The sequence below is a fragment of the Aulonocara stuartgranti genome, assembly GCF_965226115.1.
Source record: "Aulonocara stuartgranti genome assembly, chromosome: 13".
In the NCBI taxonomy this organism is placed as follows: Eukaryota; Metazoa; Chordata; class Actinopteri; order Cichliformes; family Cichlidae; genus Aulonocara; species Aulonocara stuartgranti.
Window position 1 is genome coordinate 11,832,444 of NC_138949.1, and position 17,713 is coordinate 11,850,156.

General features: G+C 44.6%; 1 protein-coding gene across 5 annotated transcripts in view; it reads left to right on the forward strand.

Annotated features, from left to right (window-relative positions):
- The window catches only part of lyst (lysosomal trafficking regulator), a 60,153-nt gene extending 42,461 nt beyond the window's left edge, over nucleotides 1-17,692 (forward strand). For all 5 annotated transcript variants that reach the window (XM_082557761.1, XM_082557759.1, XM_082557762.1 and 2 more), the window contains 34 exons: nucleotides 667-804; nucleotides 885-1,083; nucleotides 1,174-1,302; nucleotides 2,098-2,722; nucleotides 3,160-3,340; nucleotides 4,077-4,246; nucleotides 4,387-4,617; nucleotides 4,806-4,972; nucleotides 5,742-5,894; nucleotides 6,503-6,694; nucleotides 6,792-7,003; nucleotides 7,122-7,331; nucleotides 7,608-7,784; nucleotides 7,995-8,071; nucleotides 8,170-8,358; nucleotides 8,553-8,698; nucleotides 8,788-8,884; nucleotides 8,974-9,035; nucleotides 9,202-9,257; nucleotides 9,369-9,521; nucleotides 10,608-10,852; nucleotides 11,085-11,151; nucleotides 11,240-11,396; nucleotides 11,819-11,959; nucleotides 12,056-12,273; nucleotides 12,374-12,601; nucleotides 12,725-12,914; nucleotides 12,999-13,135; nucleotides 13,244-13,342; nucleotides 13,772-13,911; nucleotides 14,014-14,111; nucleotides 14,231-14,387; nucleotides 15,361-15,432; nucleotides 15,531-17,692. In XM_082557761.1, the coding sequence (XP_082413887.1) occupies nucleotides 667-804; nucleotides 885-1,083; nucleotides 1,174-1,302; nucleotides 2,098-2,722; nucleotides 3,160-3,340; nucleotides 4,077-4,246; nucleotides 4,387-4,617; nucleotides 4,806-4,972; nucleotides 5,742-5,894; nucleotides 6,503-6,694; nucleotides 6,792-7,003; nucleotides 7,122-7,331; nucleotides 7,608-7,784; nucleotides 7,995-8,071; nucleotides 8,170-8,358; nucleotides 8,553-8,698; nucleotides 8,788-8,884; nucleotides 8,974-9,035; nucleotides 9,202-9,257; nucleotides 9,369-9,521; nucleotides 10,608-10,852; nucleotides 11,085-11,151; nucleotides 11,240-11,396; nucleotides 11,819-11,959; nucleotides 12,056-12,273; nucleotides 12,374-12,601; nucleotides 12,725-12,914; nucleotides 12,999-13,135; nucleotides 13,244-13,342; nucleotides 13,772-13,911; nucleotides 14,014-14,111; nucleotides 14,231-14,387; nucleotides 15,361-15,432; nucleotides 15,531-15,669 (5,652 nt within the window). In that variant the 3' untranslated portion in view covers nucleotides 15,670-17,692. The remainder of the gene's footprint in view (nucleotides 1-666; nucleotides 805-884; nucleotides 1,084-1,173; nucleotides 1,303-2,097; nucleotides 2,723-3,159; nucleotides 3,341-4,076; nucleotides 4,247-4,386; nucleotides 4,618-4,805; nucleotides 4,973-5,741; nucleotides 5,895-6,502; nucleotides 6,695-6,791; nucleotides 7,004-7,121; nucleotides 7,332-7,607; nucleotides 7,785-7,994; nucleotides 8,072-8,169; nucleotides 8,359-8,552; nucleotides 8,699-8,787; nucleotides 8,885-8,973; nucleotides 9,036-9,201; nucleotides 9,258-9,368; nucleotides 9,522-10,607; nucleotides 10,853-11,084; nucleotides 11,152-11,239; nucleotides 11,397-11,818; nucleotides 11,960-12,055; nucleotides 12,274-12,373; nucleotides 12,602-12,724; nucleotides 12,915-12,998; nucleotides 13,136-13,243; nucleotides 13,343-13,771; nucleotides 13,912-14,013; nucleotides 14,112-14,230; nucleotides 14,388-15,360; nucleotides 15,433-15,530) is intronic.
- The last annotated feature ends 21 nt before the right edge of the window (nucleotides 17,693-17,713 follow it).

Consider the following 17,713-nt stretch of genomic DNA (forward strand, 5'->3'; position numbering starts at 1 on the left):
ATAACAACTCATCATCTCCACTCTCCTCGGTGGAAATAAGTAGAGCATAAATAAATAATGTATGATGTTTTTGAAGGACACTGTGTCTAACAAAGGCAGACAAAACATGAAAAACTAAGCAGGTGAAGATGAGCAATCACACATTCATTACTGTGAGGATACTTCAAATGAGCTGCATTTCTAATGCAGTTTGTTCAAGATCTAATCATTCATTTTCTCATCACACCTGAAGGTACAGTTGTAAAGAAAAGAAGGAAAGTTGTCTTTTTTTCTGAATGACTTTTGTGAATCTCAGCGTTTCTGGTTTTTTCAGGGTCTGTTCATTTATTTATTTATTTATTGTTATTGATATCCTCTCCTGAACAGACAGAAAGCTTAAAACATTATCAGCTAAATGATGAGCTTCTTAGAAATTCATACATTAACTCTAGTGGCCATAGTCACTGATTTTAGTTCTCCCACAAAATCCCCGCAGCCTCTGAAGCGCTTTAAGGTTTTATCTTCTGGTGAATCAAATGTTTTCGGAGAAAGCATCAGTTAGTGGTTATTCCTGCAGTTTTTGTGCTGCAGACGACATTTTTTAAAATCAAAGAGTCCGTGAGGATTCTTTCCAGAACTGTTTTACTGTCTCAGCCGTCATATGGTGTCATTTACTGTTTGTGTCAGTGCGGAGTGTGGGAGACGCTGCTCGCTGCCTTAGAGATCCTCATCAGGGTTCACCACCCTCATCAGGTCTTTAACATCCGTCAGTTCCTCAAGGCTGAAGTAGTGCATCGCTTCCTGCTCACCTGTCAGGTATTACAGGTAGGTCGCTGCCACAGAGCTGCTTCACATTCCCTTCCCTCTTCCTTCCTTTTTATTTTAAATATCGTGTTTGTTTTAAGGAACATCGGGATGAGCATCTCACGGCGATCCCACAGGAGGTGTCTTTGTCATTCATCAAAATCATCCAGGAAGTACTCGGGTCTCCTCCTGACATGGATCTGCTAAAACTGATCTATAACTTCCTGATGGCAGTGCACCCACCTACCAACACCTACGTCTGCCACACTCCATCCACCTTCTACTTCTCACTGCATATAGGTGAGGAAGCGGTTACAGCTGAGCGCACCAGCTCCATATCAAAGATCCATTAAGCTAATGTGCCATGTTCCTTTGATGTTTCTCTGTCAGATGGGAAGCTGTACCAGGAGAAGGTGCAGTCCATTATGTACCTAAGACACTCCAACAGCGGAGGAAAGTCTGCCAGCAGCTCTGTGGTGTCGCTCTCCCCGACTGCTTTTGCCGATGCTCCTCATGACGGTACAGCTGCTCCAACTAAACACCAACCTTAATGCACTCCCAGTACCCTAACACAGCAGATAATTAAATACAGACCTCAGGTTGTTGCTTTGAATGATATTATAAATCGAAAGCTCAGCAGTGCTTTTATGAGAGTATGTGCCTCTAACAAAGGAAATTTGTTTAACATGTTTAGTGCTGTATCAGCCTGATTACGTTGGGTTTTTCCCCCTCACTCTGTGATGAATTGGTCTCAAAAGTTTTATTTTAAGAACTTAATGTAAACATCATTACTTGTGGGAAAAAGCTGATGCATGAGCATTAGGTCATTATAACTCTCCCTCCCATCCTCCTCTGCTTTTAGCTTTTAAAAAGACTTGAAATAACCTCAGCTTGATGTAAGTCTATTAGAGCCTCTCTTTGTAATACTTTGTGATATAAATTCAACATATCTAATTACTCTATCGTTTTACCTCTTTTGACTGAGCATTTATTATTCCTGGTTTTACTTTAAGAGCCCCATTTTGCAATCACGGTGTTTCTTTTTGATTTATATTTTATTTTAGTTAAACTTTAGCAAGCACATGAGTAATTCCTACAATACTTTGTGATCAACTCAGCTATAAGGGGATAGATTTAATTTCCTAGTCCTGTTTAAACAAGGACGCATTATGTTGTTCGCCGCAGCCCGCTGGTCTCTGAGTATTTGTATTTGCACTTTAAGTGTTGTATACTATGCGTGCATACAAATAAGGTGCTCTGCAGCCTTTAATTGAAGCATTTGCAAATACTCAATGAGTCTCTTGTGTTTTCCAGGCCATCTCCATGCTTCTTCCCTTGATCATGGAGGTGATGATCAGTCATTACGTGCCCCTAGTCTGGGGCCGTCTCCGTACTCTTCGCCTCTGCTGACGCCTCGGCTCGGACGCAGTAGCTCAAACGAGGCAGCCGAAGGTAACGGGGCGTCCCTCGCCACTCATCAGGCTCTCGGAAGCACAGAGACGCTCAAAAAGGGCGGAGGTGATGAGCAGCTCCTCAGCAGCTGTGAGTCTGCCAAGACGATATGTGAGGACAAAGACGCGGGCGAGGGAGCAACCCCGCGCACACCATCCATCAGTGTGGAGGAGGAGCGGGATGAGGCAGCAGAGGTCGACAGCCTGGCAGACGGGAGCGTTGGGGTGGCAGAGTCCGAGGACAGGTTCGAGTGGGTCATGGACGAGGCGCCACGCCGACCTGACAGCCTGAAAGGCATCCCATCCTTCCAGAGGAGCCACAGCAATCTTGCTAGTCTGGGTCTGGCCTTCCCAGCTACAAATGGCTCGCTGACAATCAGCCGGTGGCCCACAGCTGCTGACCGGAGCTCCATACCTGAAGACTGGGAAAGTTACACCTACTCTCCTGGCTATGAGAGGGCTCACAGCAAGACTGAGTCCAATGACAGGTATGTAGTTCTCTTTAACATGGCAGCTTGATATACTGTGAATGAATAAATAAATAAAAAAACACTCGGGATGTTTTAAGCGCTCATTATCATAAGTAATTATGTTTATGCAGCCCATAACAAACTGTGGCCAAGCTGCAGTGAGCAACAGTTTATCTAAATCCACGTGCACGTGGGTTTAGCTCTGAATGTATCACCAGAAACGTCTCGCATCTGATAATGACCAGAGTCGGGATTTGCATAATCTTCATAAAGCATGTGCTCAGAGTAATAATCCCCAGCCAACTATGACAACGATTTGTACTTCCGTGATAGATTCAGCTTATTCCTCCTTGTTATATTAAATTCAACACTCTGTCTGTACTTGACTTTCTTAGTGTTATTTGGTTGGTGTAGCCGTTCATGTGCAGTAACATTCGTCTTGGTGTGTTTCTTAGGTCCAGCACAGAGGATTGCCTGGTGCTGATCTGCTGTGGGCTCTATGATCTTCTGAGGGGCATCTTGCTGCTGTTGCCTGACCTCATGCTTGAGGAGGTGATGGACAAACTCATCCAGACAGAGGCCCTCATCGTCCTGGTCAATCACTCATCACCGCTCATCCAGCAAGGAGTCATGAAGGTTGGTTTCTCCTTAGAGAGTCTGATGTACTGTAAAGCAGAGGGGGGTCTGATTCTGCACCAGGAGTTCATTTTCATCCCAGTATCTTCTGCAAAATACTGTTACGGGCTGTAGGATGTGTGAGCTCATTGCCATTCCAACAAGCTGTAGTTACACATTAGTTTTGTATTTTATGCTTTGCAGCAAGCACTTTTTCCCCCGAGATACCTCACACTGAGCTTTTAGAAAGCTGGGAACAGCTTGGACAGGCCGAACACTACTTTTTTCCTTAATGCTTACAAATCCCATCAAAACTCCAAATCACAAATGTGTCACTGAATAGCCTTTTGTTTTACTTTTGTGTATTTTTAAGAATTTTATAAACTAGGTGGTTATTGCAGCTAAAAGGTTTGCACACTGAAACTTCACTACACATTTTCTTTTGTTAATCATAAATTACTTGTAAATAGTGGCTCTTTGGGAAAAACCTTGCATTCAGCCCACTATATTTTCCAACAATTAATCCAAATTTTTTTGTGCATATCCCTCCTAAATGCCAACACACATGTGGTTCCTGTGGAGCATAGGGGCAGTGCTACAACCCAATTGTCAGAGGTGAAAGGGTGCAACAGCTGTTAATAAAACAAACAGGAGGATTGTCGTAATACCACGGATGCCTCTATGAGGCTGAGGGATAACACTGGCGCTGTACTCCTCTGTACTGACAGGCGTAATTTATTCTGCTTCTCCCACCCAGCTGCTGGACGCCTATTTCACCAGAGCTCTTAAGGAGCAAAAGGAGAAGTTTCTGAAGAATCACGGTTTCTCACTGCTGGCCAACCAACTATACATCCACCAAGGCAGCCAGGGGCTCCTTGAATGCTTCTTGGAGATGCTGTTTGGACGGCCGGTGGGCCTGGAGGAAGAGTGAGTACATAACATCCACTGCACCACAGGCGCATGATTGCACATTAATATGTATAGAATTGTCTGCCGTATGAATAATGTTGGATGCAAACATATTCTTCATGTTGTGCCACATTGTTCTTTCTCGTGTTTCTCTTTAGTCTGGACCTGGAGGAAATGGAAAATCTCTCACCCTTCAGAAAGCGCTGTATCATCCCAGTGTTGGGTCTTATTGAGAACTCTCTGTATGAGAACTCTTTGGTGCACAACATCCTGTGTATGCTCCTGCAGCTCATCAATGCCTGCCCCAAGCTGGCAGACATCCTGCTAGACCACGGACTGCTCTACGTGCTCTTTAACACCCTGTCTACCCTCAATGGCATGGAGAACGGGTACGACTGCCAGAACAGGGAATGATTCATTCAGACATCTCCACGGGTTCATAGCACGTTTGTGTTGAACCTTTGAGCCAAGAATTAAATCATTAATCCTCTTATTGTTGGTTGATCTGGCACATGTGAGTGGTAGACTGACTTCCTGTGCTTCATATTTTCTTGTTTTCCTTGTCCTCCCTCTGTAGTATTCCCCTGAATGACTACAAACTCCTGGTGTGTGACATCCAGCAGATGCTTGTAGCTGTGACTATTCACTCCTGCAGCTCCTCTGGGTCCCAGTACTTCCGCATCATCGAAGACCTCATTACCTTACTGGGTTTCATGCAGACCAGCAAGATGCGTCGCACACAAGGTGAGAACCGTATTTCGATACACATGCAAAACACATCAGTCTTGTCACCTCCCATGCTCTGCAATCGTGGATGATATCAAGCTGTCAAGCTTGGCTACAGAAACAAATAGGGCTGTCACTTTATTATCTCCATCTGCAGAGTGGAAACTCATTTGAGAAATATCTCCCATTTTCATCTTCCCACCAAATGGTTTTCTCTCATTTTTCCCTTTTATTTGCTCTCTGAAAAATATCTCTCCCTCCTCTTCCCCATTAGCACTTATTTCCTCGCTATATTTATGATCTGATATTATCATTCTGTGATCACAGAAGCATTAGAATGGCATTATGAGTGTGTATCTTTTTATTTTTGGTTGTTTTTCATTTCAGATATTATATTCAAATGTTCAGATGTATTATTAACATTATGGGGCTCTGTGCAAAAAAACATTTTGTATTGTTGTTCTCAACTTCTCATAATTATTCTAAGTCTTAATTGTACAGCACTTTGCAGTTTGCTTATTTCAACTTAATGACTGTGTCCTTGTTAGTGAGGCGTGTGTGTTCATCACTAGTGTAATCAACACCATTAAATGCCGCATGAGGCTACCTGTGCTGCTCTGTCTGCAAGTCCTGTTGCCATTAATTTTAGTGTTGTCAGTATCAAAGAGCAGTAATTAATTGTAAAATTGACTAACCTGTCAGTTGACTGTAGCATGAAGAGCGTGACCTTGAGTCACTCATCAGAAGCAGGTTGGCTCTAACATGACACAAATCTTTCTTTTCCCAGAGATGGCTGTGGCTTTGCAGTTCCGTGTCCTTCAGTCGGCGATTGAGTTTATAAAAACGACCGCCAACCAGGAACCTCAGAAACTGAGCACTTCTGTTAACGCTCCAAGCTCTCCGCATCACGCCATCTATCAGAAACGCAAGAGCATCGCCGGTGAGTGTCTCAAACTGGCTCTGGCACTGTAGAAAGCTGCAGTCTGCTTCTGTGCTGCTGGAGGTAGAAATGTGTCTGTTTATTGATCGTCTCTTCATCCCGATCTGAAGGTTCCATTGCCATCAAAGACTCCATTATCCCCCGCATCCCCAGGCAGCACTACTGCTCCTATGGCCAGATCCCCTTGTCCCCTCCATTCAGCTTCCTGTCCCAGGACTCCCCCCTCCCTTCCCCCACTGGAGCTCCATCGTACATGCTCCACTGTGACGCAGGTAGCTGCGGAAAACATCCTCCCTGTCAAGGGGCATGTTTCCCTCTCATGCAGTGAACTCACCCTGTCCCCAGGACCTCACCTTGGGGGTTAATTTGCCCAGTACCCCAGTGTGTTACTGGTGCCTTCTCTGTGTGCATGTGAGTGTGTGAGAGATCAAATGCTTAACTTCGTCAGTGTTAAGCATTCCAGCACAGATGACTATTTGATTAGTGAATCCTAATAATTTTCTCTTTACCAAAAACACGTGTGCTTATCCTTTCTGAAAACTGGCTAATTATCCCAGACTACCAATTTTATAACCACATTCGAGCACTTATCAAGATTGTTCTTGTAGGTCGGCGCCGGTTCTCTCTGGCCCAGACTGACTCTCTGCTGATGCGAATGCGCTCTGTAGCCAGTGACGAGCTCAACCAAATGATGCAGAGGAGGATGAGCCAGGAAAACCCCATCCGTGCCAGTGAGACCGAGTTTGTCCAGCGGCTGCAGAGGCTTGTGGTTCTTGCCGTCAACAGACTCATTTACCACGGTACACAGCCTGGTGTTTCTTTGAATGATCTGGTCTAAACCCTTTATGAACACTGCACGCTAATCCTGCTTCTGTTTTTTTGTTTTCCTTATTTTAGATGTGAGTCAAGATTTATTTGATCTGCTGAATATCCCAGAGTGCACAGACCAACAGCTTTTCACACCAGATCCAGCTGATCAACCGCACGAAGATGGTGGCTCCGCTTCTGTCCCGCACTCTCCAACTCCCTTCACTCTACCTCCTGCGAGCAAGAAGAGCTTCCAGAAGGACATCCTCCAGCTCATGATGGACGGGATCAAAGTCAGCCTGGTACGACAGCAGTCCAGTTGAAGCTTTTTCATGCTTTAGAAGCTCTTATTTGTAAACCTCTACTCTGAGCGTTGTAGCGTTTGATGGCTAACCTAGTGTTGCTACTGTGTATCCGTAGGGGAGCACAGGTCGTGGCGGAGCCCCGCATCAGCAGTGGCGAAGGATCCTGTGGTCCTGTCGGGACACTTTTCGGGTCCAAATTGGCCGTTTGCTGGTGCACACACTCAGCCCTGCACTTCCTCTATCAGACAGGAAGGAGGCACTTCAGTTTGTGTTTGATCCCAAACATTTGGATATCCTCAAGGAGAGTCTCAGCCCTGGACTAGAGGTGAATGTGATTTGTCATGTTAACTCCCATGAATTAGACCCTAAAGTGAGATATTTCTGTTCATTTTAATCTATATAATGAGAGAAATTGCGGATTAGGTACAGAAAAAAACTCTTTAGCTTTAAAAGTTCAAAAATTGGTGTCTTTCCCTGTTCATCCCCCTGCCAGACTTTACTGAAAGCTAGATGAAGCTCGGCTCCAATAGCCAGTGTCTGTGACTTACTTCAGACACAAATAAACTAAAGTCTGCACTTTCTTTTCTCTCGCCGCTCTCAGCACGGACCAAAGTTGTCGCTGTACCTGTACGAGATGCTGCACGATCACAAGGATAACCTCACCAAAGAAGAGCAGAGCGCCGTGGGTGTATTCATGACCTCTCTCAAGCTTTGCGGTCATCGCTGCATCCCACCCAATGCTCCACACAAACAAGACTTGCTCAAGGCCATAAAAGAGGTACGTCCTACACGGTCATTGTCAAAGAGTCATTGTTAAAGGAAAGGGCACCAGCTTCCAGGCTGCTTTAGTCTGACCTAATTCATCTGTTCCCTTCAGCTGTATGAAATATATTAACTTTAGTGCAAGCAAAAGTCTGTCTTTGATAACCTGACAGGCTGTGCTTAGCATTTTTCTTATTATTCAGATAAATTTGTTTACCTGCAACAGGAAAAATTCAAGTATGAAGCAGAAGAGAAAACAAGTAAAGTGGCATGGGAAAAGAAAATGGCAAATGCTCAGAGGAAGTGAGTATAATTCTTTCTTTTTTCTATTGTTAACAGACAGAATCATATGTTAGTTTGTTTTATTTCGTTCGCTCACTCTTTTTATTTTTCCTCTGCAGTCTTATCCAGAGGCTGGATGGAAAGTCAAAGGATATATCCAAGATTGCAGCCGATATCACTCAGACTGTGTCCCTCCGGCAAGGCATGGAGAGAAAGAAAGTCATCCAGCACATCAGGGGCCTCTACAAGACCGACCTGAGTGCCAGCCGCCACTGGCAGGAGCTGGTGCAGCAGCTCACACACGACCGGTAGGAGTTGTTCATGATCTACATTACTGCTCATGTCATCCTCGCTGTGGCTGCTTGTTTGTTGGTTTTGGTTAAAGTGCGAATAAAACAAATCAAATACTTCCCTTTCAGACCTGCAAAGCTTTCTTTTGTACTGATGTAAGGTTTTGAGTGTGCTTTTTTTAGTTTCTTTTTCTTTATTTTTTTTCCTCCAGTGCGGTTTGGTATGATCCCACATCCTACCCAACTTCCTGGCAGCTGGACCCCACCGAAGGGCCGAACCGTGAGCGACGGCGGCTACAGAGATGCTACCTCACCATCCCAAACAAATACCTGCTCAAAGACAGACGCAAGCCTGAAGGTGGGAGGAAAAAATGCTCTTTGGCTAAATTTTGTGTCGCACTGGTGTCTCCCAAATCTCATATTTCTTTTTTTTTTTTTTTTTAATAGAAACTGTGAAGCCACCGCTGTCCTTCCTGTTTGAGGATAAGACTCACTCCTCCTTCTCCTCCACTGTTAAAGACAAAGCCACCAGTGAATCCATCAGGTATAACATCCTGCTTCTTTCTTCCTGTAACCCTTTAAGTGAACATGTCATGTCAGGTTGTAAGAAAAACGTCATTCTTTTGTCCTTAGGTTCACCAGACGTTGCATCAGCGTTGCCCCTTCCAGAGAAACAGCAGGGGAGCTTCTTCTGGGTAAGACACCGGCCACTGTTTACACAGAGCTCCATAATCTGCTCTCTCTGAGGCACCGCGGAGTATTGCTCCTCCATCACACACAAGCATTTGCTATTTATTCAGTAAAGGAAGCGTTTGTTTGTCTTGCGTTCAAATCTCACTCTCACCCTGTGCTGTCTCACAGGAAAGTGTGGGATGTACTTTGTGGAGGACAACGCTGCTGACGCTCATGACAACCAGGTAAAGCCAGAGCACCGTTCAGGCGTGTTCCCTGCCAGAGGAATGACAATAATTTCTGCAATAATTTCCGCCTGGCTACTCAACACCGAACATGTTTGTGTGTCTGAGCAGAGCCTGCACGGGGAGACCGAGGCACCTTCTTTCTCCTGGACGTACGAGGAGATCAAGGAGGTGCACAAGCGATGGTGGCAGCTAAGAGACAACGCTGTGGAGATATTCCTCACCAACGGCAGGACGCTGCTGTTGGCCTTTGACAACTCCAAGGTGAGTGGAGTCAGAGGGGCTTTTAAATAAAAGACACCGGATCGTTTGTGGAAGGTTTGGTTAATGCTCATGATTAATAAACAGTAGATCTTGTAAGTTGTTTACTTTAGCTGTTCAACATAACTATTGCAGAGCGCTGACTGGACTAGACTACCCAGCAGATTACAGGAGGAAATATTCCAGTCTGTGTTTTATCTGAGTATAAAATGTAACCGCACAGGATGGACTGTGATTAAAAATGATAAAACAAAGAAGCATAGTGATGGTCAAAGAGAAAGATTGGACAAAATCACAGTTTCAGAAGAAGAAAAAATAAATGCTGTGGGAGTTAATTGTTGAATTGCCTTTTTGGTATTCTGCTCTTGAAACCTCTGGCTCTGTAGTGCTCCGTGCGAGAAATCGATCTTGACAATAAGCCATGATAATAAGATTCAGTAGCATCGCACTCTGCTGTGAAAATATATCGTTATTTTGCAGTGGCTTAAAGTGATACACTGAGAGAAAGTTACAATATGGTCAGACAGATGGCTTATTGCTCATGCTTTTAATTCAGAAAAATCAAAGGGCGTGCCGACCTACTGAGCACACGAAAGCCAAACAGATAATGTTTGCAGACTTCTGAAAACCTTTCTGTCAATAAGGCAGGAAGAAAAGTTTTCCATTTCTCTTTTGTATTTATTTCAAGTTCAGAAGGATATGGAATTTTTAAAGTGTAAATGTTTGCATGCTTGACCTAATGTGATGTCAGTGGATCGGGATTATAGTCGGGAGATCATCGTAATTCAACATCATTACGATAATATAAGCCTCACAGAGCTACTAATGGTTTGAAGCTTTTTAATTGTAAAGATCGTTATGTTCTATCATAGTTGTTGCAGAATCTGAGGCTCGGTTTGCTGGAGAAGCTTTAGAATGAATGAAACTAAAACTAAAGAGTAATTTAATTGTTTTATGTGGATTAGCCATTAAATATTTTTAAATTAAAGTTCATCTTTCATGTTACATTTGCAAGTTAGCACCATGTTTCAGTCAAGTCTCTAAACTACCTCTGGAAATGATCTCGTGGTGTCTCTGCTCTGGCCTCAGTTCCGAGATGACGTCTACCACAACATACTGACCTCTGATCTTCCCAACCTGCTGGAGCACGGAAACATCACGGCGCTCACGCAGCTTTGGGGCTCGGGTCAGATCTCCAACTTCGAGTACCTCACGCATCTCAACAAGCACGCCGGCCGCTCCTTCAACGACCTCATGCAGTACCCGGTGTTCCCCTTTATCCTGCGAGATTACACCAACGAGACTCTCGACCTGCAGGACCCAAACATCTACAGGTCCGTGCTGGATGACGAATCTTTTCCCGAGTTGACATTGACACAAAAGCTAATTTAAAGCCTCCCGTTTAAAGCTTTTCTATTAAAGTATTATGAATCCAGGCAAACATTGAACTGTTGTTATATTTTTTTGAGAAAAAGTGAAAGGGAACTGGCGTCTCTTTGAAGTCAACGCTTCTGTCGCTGATGATGTCATCGCTCAACAATTTTTTGCTTTCGTATTTTAACGCAGGAACTTGAGCAAACCCATCGCCGTCCAGTCCAAAGAGAAAGAGGATCGCTACGTGGATAATTACAGGGTAAGTCCTCGTGTCTGTTTCAACACGTGCTACTCGAGCATTTTGCGTATTCCATAAATAAAAACACACTGACGTGTTCCTCGTGCAGTACCTGGAGGAGGAGTACAAGAAGGGCATCCGTGAGGACGACCCCATGCCTCCCGTCCAGCCTTACCACTACGGCTCCCACTACTCCAACAGCGGCACTGTGCTGCACTTCCTGGTTCGAATGCCTCCTTTCACAAAGATGTTTCTCGCCTATCAGGGTAAGTCGCAACATTAAGCCTCCTTCAGAATACAAGAAGAAAATCTTATGGTTATGGTTAATTGTTTTGGGCCTCTAATAAATGAATGATGCTATACTTATACTGACCAAACAGTATGTTTTGTTTTTTTTATGTGAAGCCTGAATCTGGCACGGTGCTCTCAGATCTAACATAGGATTGCAGTGTCTGTGTTATTGCTTCATGAAAGCCTTCTTCATCTTTACACTCTTCTCTGATCAGCTCCTCACCCTTCCCCTTCCTCGCTTCTTTCTCTTTAATTTATTTTGCATTCATCTGATCCTCCGAGGCATCTTTTTATGTGATTTGTAAACGTATTCAGCGACCGTGGTGTTTAAGGTCATGAAAGATGTTTTCAATCAGTGAGTCGAATTTGTAATTAGACTGTCTCCGGCCTTAATCAGACCAGAGCTTTGATATCCCGGACCGGACGTTTCACTCCATGAACACTACGTGGCGTCTGTCCTCTTACGAGTCAATGACTGACGTCAAAGAGCTCATCCCAGAGTTTTTCTACCTCCCAGAATTCCTGGTTAACAGAGAAGGTAATTAGTTTTCCTTTCCTATTTTTAGCTTTTGTGCGTTCATCTTTCATCTTCTCAGAATTTCCTCTTTTTTTTGTTTTTTCTTTGCCTGGATAGGTTTTGATTTCGGGGTTCGTCAGAATGGCGAGAGGGTGAATCATGTGAATTTACCGCCGTGGGCTCGCAACGACCCACGTCTGTTCATCCTCATCCACCGACAAGCACTAGAGTCTGATCAGGTCTCCCAGACGCTGTGTCAGTGGATCGATCTGGTGTTCGGGCTCAAGCAGAAAGGCAAAGCAGCGGTCCAGGCCATCAATGTCTTCCACCCAGCTGTACGTAGCTGCTGACTCTCGCATTTCCTCGACGTTAGTGTAAAAAAATAAATAATAAACCTTTGTCGCTCAGACACCAGTTTCATGTCACTCTTTACAGACCTATTTTGGCATGGATGTTTCGGCTGTAGAAGACCCTGTTCAGCGACGGGCCCTGGAGACGATGATCAAGACATACGGACAGACGCCCAGGCAGCTCTTTAACACCTCTCACATCAGCAGGACAAGCACCAAACTCATGGAGGGGGAGCTGCCAGCAGCCATGGGCCTCCTGGTCCAGCTGGCCTTCAGAGAAAGCAGAGAACCAGCCAAGGAAATAGTCTGCCCGGTAATCAACTCTGTGGTGTTTGTGACTCTGGCAGCCTGCTGTGCGCTGAGCAAGACATGACTTAATTCACCACCCGTGAAATGATCTGCTCCTCACCTAGCAATTTTCTCTTCCTCTCCCCAGAGTCCGCTGCCGTGGATCAAAGGTCTGAAGTGGGGCGAGTATGTGGGCTCACCTTCCGCTCCGGACCCAGTGGTGTGTTTCAGTCAGCCGCACGGGGAGAGGTTCGGATCCCTGCTGGCTCTGCCGACGCGAGCCATCTGCGGCCTCTCCAGCAAGTTCTGCCTCATGATGATTTACAGCAAGGAGCAGGGTAGGAAGCCCAAAGACTCATTCCAGAAAGTATTGCACAAGTGCCCCGCTGACTCGCATTAAATTTTTCTTCTCTGCTCTGCAGGTGTGCGGAGCATGCACAGCACAGACATCCAGTGGTCAGCCATCTTAAGCTGGGGCTACGCGGACAACATATTGAGGCTGAAGAGCAAGCAGAGCGAGCCACCTATCAACTTCATTCAGTGTTCACAGCTTCACCAGGTACGCATCAGTTTATGCTTCGACAAATCCTGACCACCTGTTATATAAGAGTTATCTGGCTTTTGGTGTGCGCTCCTCCATCCAACCGTCCGTCTCCCTCTCCTCCAGGTGACCAGCTGCGCCTGGGTGCCCGATGGCTGCCAGCTATTTACGGGTAGCAAGTGTGGAGTCATCACCGCCTACAGCAACCGCTTCACCAGCACCACGGTGCGTTTCCATGGCAACGTCCCCCTCTAACCTTCCGCCTGCACACGAACACCCAAACCGCCCACCCACCGCTGATTACACCCCCCCTACCCCCCCGTCCTCTTCTTTAGGCAGCCTCACCATGCTCAAACGCTCAGCTTCATTAGTCACATCACAGCTGCCCTTGAAACACATTTCCACTGAGCCCATAAGTGGGATTAGAGGTCTCAGAGTTCAGTCATCAGAGAAGCTTTCAGACCTCGTCAGTCCCCACCAGTAGACATGTGGATTTGCCATTTTTCTGGACTTCCAGCAACTACCGAGAGGCAATTTGACTTTAATTAATGGAGATTTTTAGGAAAAAGCAAGACACAATATATAAGAGTCACAGATACATTTAGATCTGTATTTCTTCTGTGTGTGGTCTCTAACATGTATTTCCCTCCACAGCCATCAGAGATGGAGGTGGAATCTCAGGTTCACCTGTACGGGCACACGGGCGAAGTCACCAGCCTGTTTGTCTGCAAACCTTACAGCATCCTCATCAGTGTGAGCAATGATGGCACCTGCATCCTCTGGGACCTGAACAGGTCAGTGTGTGTGAAAGGTTTTTATGTTTTGTTTTTTTTAAAGAAGAAGAAACTGCATTATGCAGTGTTTGTGTGGTTTCTGAGTACTTCTGTGTTTTCCAGACTCTGTTATGTACAGAGTCTCACAGGCCACAAAAGCCCGGTGATGGCTGTGTCTGCCAGCGAGACCACAGGGGACATCGCAACAGTGTGTGACTCAGGTATGAGGGGGCGGGCGTCTTCTTTTATAACCAGAGTGTTTATCGCGTCTCATCTTCTGGTTATTGAAGTGTCTTCTGGTCCTTGGTGTGAGTTATGGCTCCTCTTCTTTTGTTTCCAGAGGGAGGAGGCAGCGACCTTCGCCTGTGGACGGTGAACGGGGACCTGATTGGGCATGTCCACTGCAGAGAGATCATCTGTTCTCTGGCTTTCTCCAACCAGCCGGAGGGCGTGTCTGTCAACGTCATCGCTGGTGGGCTGGAGAATGGCGTCGTCAGGTAGGCAAAACTTTTCTTTTGCCGTTACGTTTGTGTCCTGTTCCACTAGACGGCTTTGGAAATTTTGGAGGAGGGAATACTTTTTTGACTTTTCTCATATAGATCCACTCCATGGCCACTCACCAAAGTAATTAATACAGTTAGGTCCATATAAATATGGACACTGACACAAGCTTGGTTTTTTACATGTTTACTCAAACATATTTTAAATATAGTCATAGAAGTTTATATAGTTATAAGAACGAACATTGTATTTTCAGTTATTTAATTTGTCCAATTACTTTTGAGATCCTGAAATGAAGGGATTGTGTTCAAAATACTTTAGTTCTTCACATTTTTATCCAATTTTTTTGTTCAACCCGCTGAATTAAAGCTGAAAGTCTGCACTTCAACTTCATCTGAGTTGTTTCATTTAAAAATCATTGTGGTGATGTTACAAACCAAAATTAGAATAAAGTTGTCTGTCCAAGTATTTATGGATCTAACTGTAAATAAGTAAATATTGCATGACAGAAAGTTCCTGTTTTTCACTCTCTGCTATAGAATTTATTTATTTTACAATAGCTCAGAAGTTTTTTAAAAAAGGAGAATAAAATAGGAAATTGTCTGTGAATGACCAAAAACGTTTATACTTGGAGTGCAGTCTGAGCAAAGAGCTACCAGAACATTGTAATTTTACACATTTATTTCTTATAATTTAAGCCCAAGGAGTCGTGCTGACAGATTTGTTTTACTGCAGCAGAATTTCTGTCATGTAGAAAATCCCAGATGTCCTGTTGAAACTGCACTGCTGGTTTTCTCATATTAAGAGATCCCATGAATTAAATGTGTAGTTAAATGTCTTTGGATTGACAGGAGCTTCACTTGTCCGGCCCACTGGGCTTGCATGTGGCCCACGATGTAAAATGAGTTTGACATCCCGCTCCCTGTACTGTTTATTTTTTATTTTTTTTAATCTCTGATATGTTTTCAGGTTATGGAGCACCTGGGATTTGAAACCAGTGAGAGAGATCACATTTCCCAAGTCTAGCAAGCCCATCATCAGGTTTGTTTACTGCGCGCTGTTCTCTTTGTACTTTTATGCCACGCCTGTATGCTCGTCAGCATTTTAAGTCTAACAGTCTCCTCTCGTGTCTGCTTCAGCCTGACGTACTCGTGTGATGGCCACCACCTCTACACGGCCAACAGCGAGGGCACGGTGATGGCGTGGTGTCGACGGGACCAGCAGCGCATGAAGCTGCCCATGTTCTACTCCTTCCTGAGCAGCTATGCTGCAGGATGAGTGTTTGTGTGATGTTTGCGCCTGTCCACTTCTCAGCAAGAGGACCTCCCCTCCTCCTCCTCCTCCTCTTGTCTGCACTGACAGAGAGGAGGACATGTCAGCATGTCCTCAAACTCTCTGAACCCTCCCTGACTTTTAAATAAAGCCATCCCCAGCAGAGCAAACTGTACCGCCGCCACTCCCAGCATCAAGAAATGATTATGAAAATAGTATTATATGTACATAAGTATATATTTATAAATACATTAAAATGGACTCTTGCAGGAATGGTTGAGTATTTGGCTGAGGCTGCATCAGACACTTTATACAAGATGTATTTCTGAGAGTGTTTCATTTGTCGAGTCTTTAATTCCTGCTGATGTGTTTTTGTTGGCTGGTGTTGATTTAGCCGTTTCCTGGTAAGCTGCTATGGTCTGGACAAAGCCAGACTCAAAGTGTGAAGACCCTCGTGTTTCACCTCGACGTCTCCTGCAGCGTGCGGTCTGACAGATCGCCGCCCCAGCTCAGTGAACGCGTCCTGCTGACGCTGCAGTGGCTGCAAGGGAAGGGAGCCCCCTCCTCGCGTCTGTCGCCAGGAGAGGTCCCGCTCTGCGGGAGTGAGACGTCCCTCTGCCGCGCTGTCTGCTCCACTCAGATCTGAACGCTAGAGTCACAGACCTGCTTCACTTTGTGTCTGAGCTCAGTTGACGGACCGAGGGGACCTTGTGGGTGCCTGTTGTTCTGTCCTGCTTTTGCATGCTAGGACGATGCTGCCCTTGACTGTGTGAATGTGGATGTAACATTTGCTGCAATGCTCCTTGTTTTAAGGCTTCCCTTAGTTAAACCAGCCCATTTGCTCTTTAAAAACACCATGGAGGCTCATCTCTGTCTTGCCCGTCGCTTAAATGCACAAGAACCACTTTTCACTACTTTACAGGGCTGATTTATTTATTTTTTTGAGAAAGCAATTAACAAACTGTTAGATGCTTGCAGTCGGAGGAGGAAGAAGGCGGAGGAGAGAGTGATTTCCTGAATGCTCCGTGATCCTCACTGATCTCCCACACTTACTTAGCACCTGTGCAGCATTACTAAAAGGGTGCAGTGGGTGTGGGAGGGTTTAGTAAAGAGCGTCGCGTCGGCTGATATCATATACACTACACACATCGGTCTGGGAAATGGCCGAGCAGCTGTTTCTTTTTCTTAACCCACTCCAGGATCCATGTAGCCTTTCTTTACATTCCCACTTACGTTACTGCACTTCACGGTTTCTTAAACGAGAATCAGAAGCACTTTTTTTTCCCCCTCAGCTACTTCAGTTTAAGTAGAGCCAATGATCTGTGGCCTTAACACAAACTGAGCTTGATTTAATTCCACTAATAAATCAAATCCAGAAAGCAATATCAGACACAGACATGCAATAGGTCATGTTTTTGGTACCTTGTTTCATGTGGGAAGAAACCAGGGTGCATTTCGTTTCTTTTTCTAAGACAGCTGTGAAACAATTAGTTTTTATTCCCTTTTGTGGTGACGGCAGCACCCGGTGACGACTAATGTCTTACACTTACTTGAGAAAGGGATTATTTCTTGTTAACTCATTCCTTTTCGCTTCGACCTGATTTATTTTTCTTCCTGATCCTACGTGGACATGATGTTACTGTGTTTGTTTACTGATTTTCTCTATGAAATGTATGAAAAACTTTATGTGAACCACAACCTCTCAACCCAAATGTGTGTTTGTATGTATTTTTTGTTTGTTTGTTTTTTAATGTAAAAGGTAGAAAATGTGACAGATTTTCTGACAGAAGGAAATATTATATTTCTGTTAATGACTTAAAGCTATGCATAATTTAAGATCATCGTTTTAGGTTGCTTAAGTTGTATTTTGGCCCCTCCTGCTAGTTTTCTGTTTTTTTCCTTTGCATTTTTGGCATCTTGAAGGTTCCTAATGTTTAGTTTTGTTTGTATGCGTGTACGTGTTTGAATGAACCAAGTGATAAGCATATTATAAATATATAAAAATCTATAAATATTTGAAGAAATATTATCGTCGTGTTGATTGTGTCCA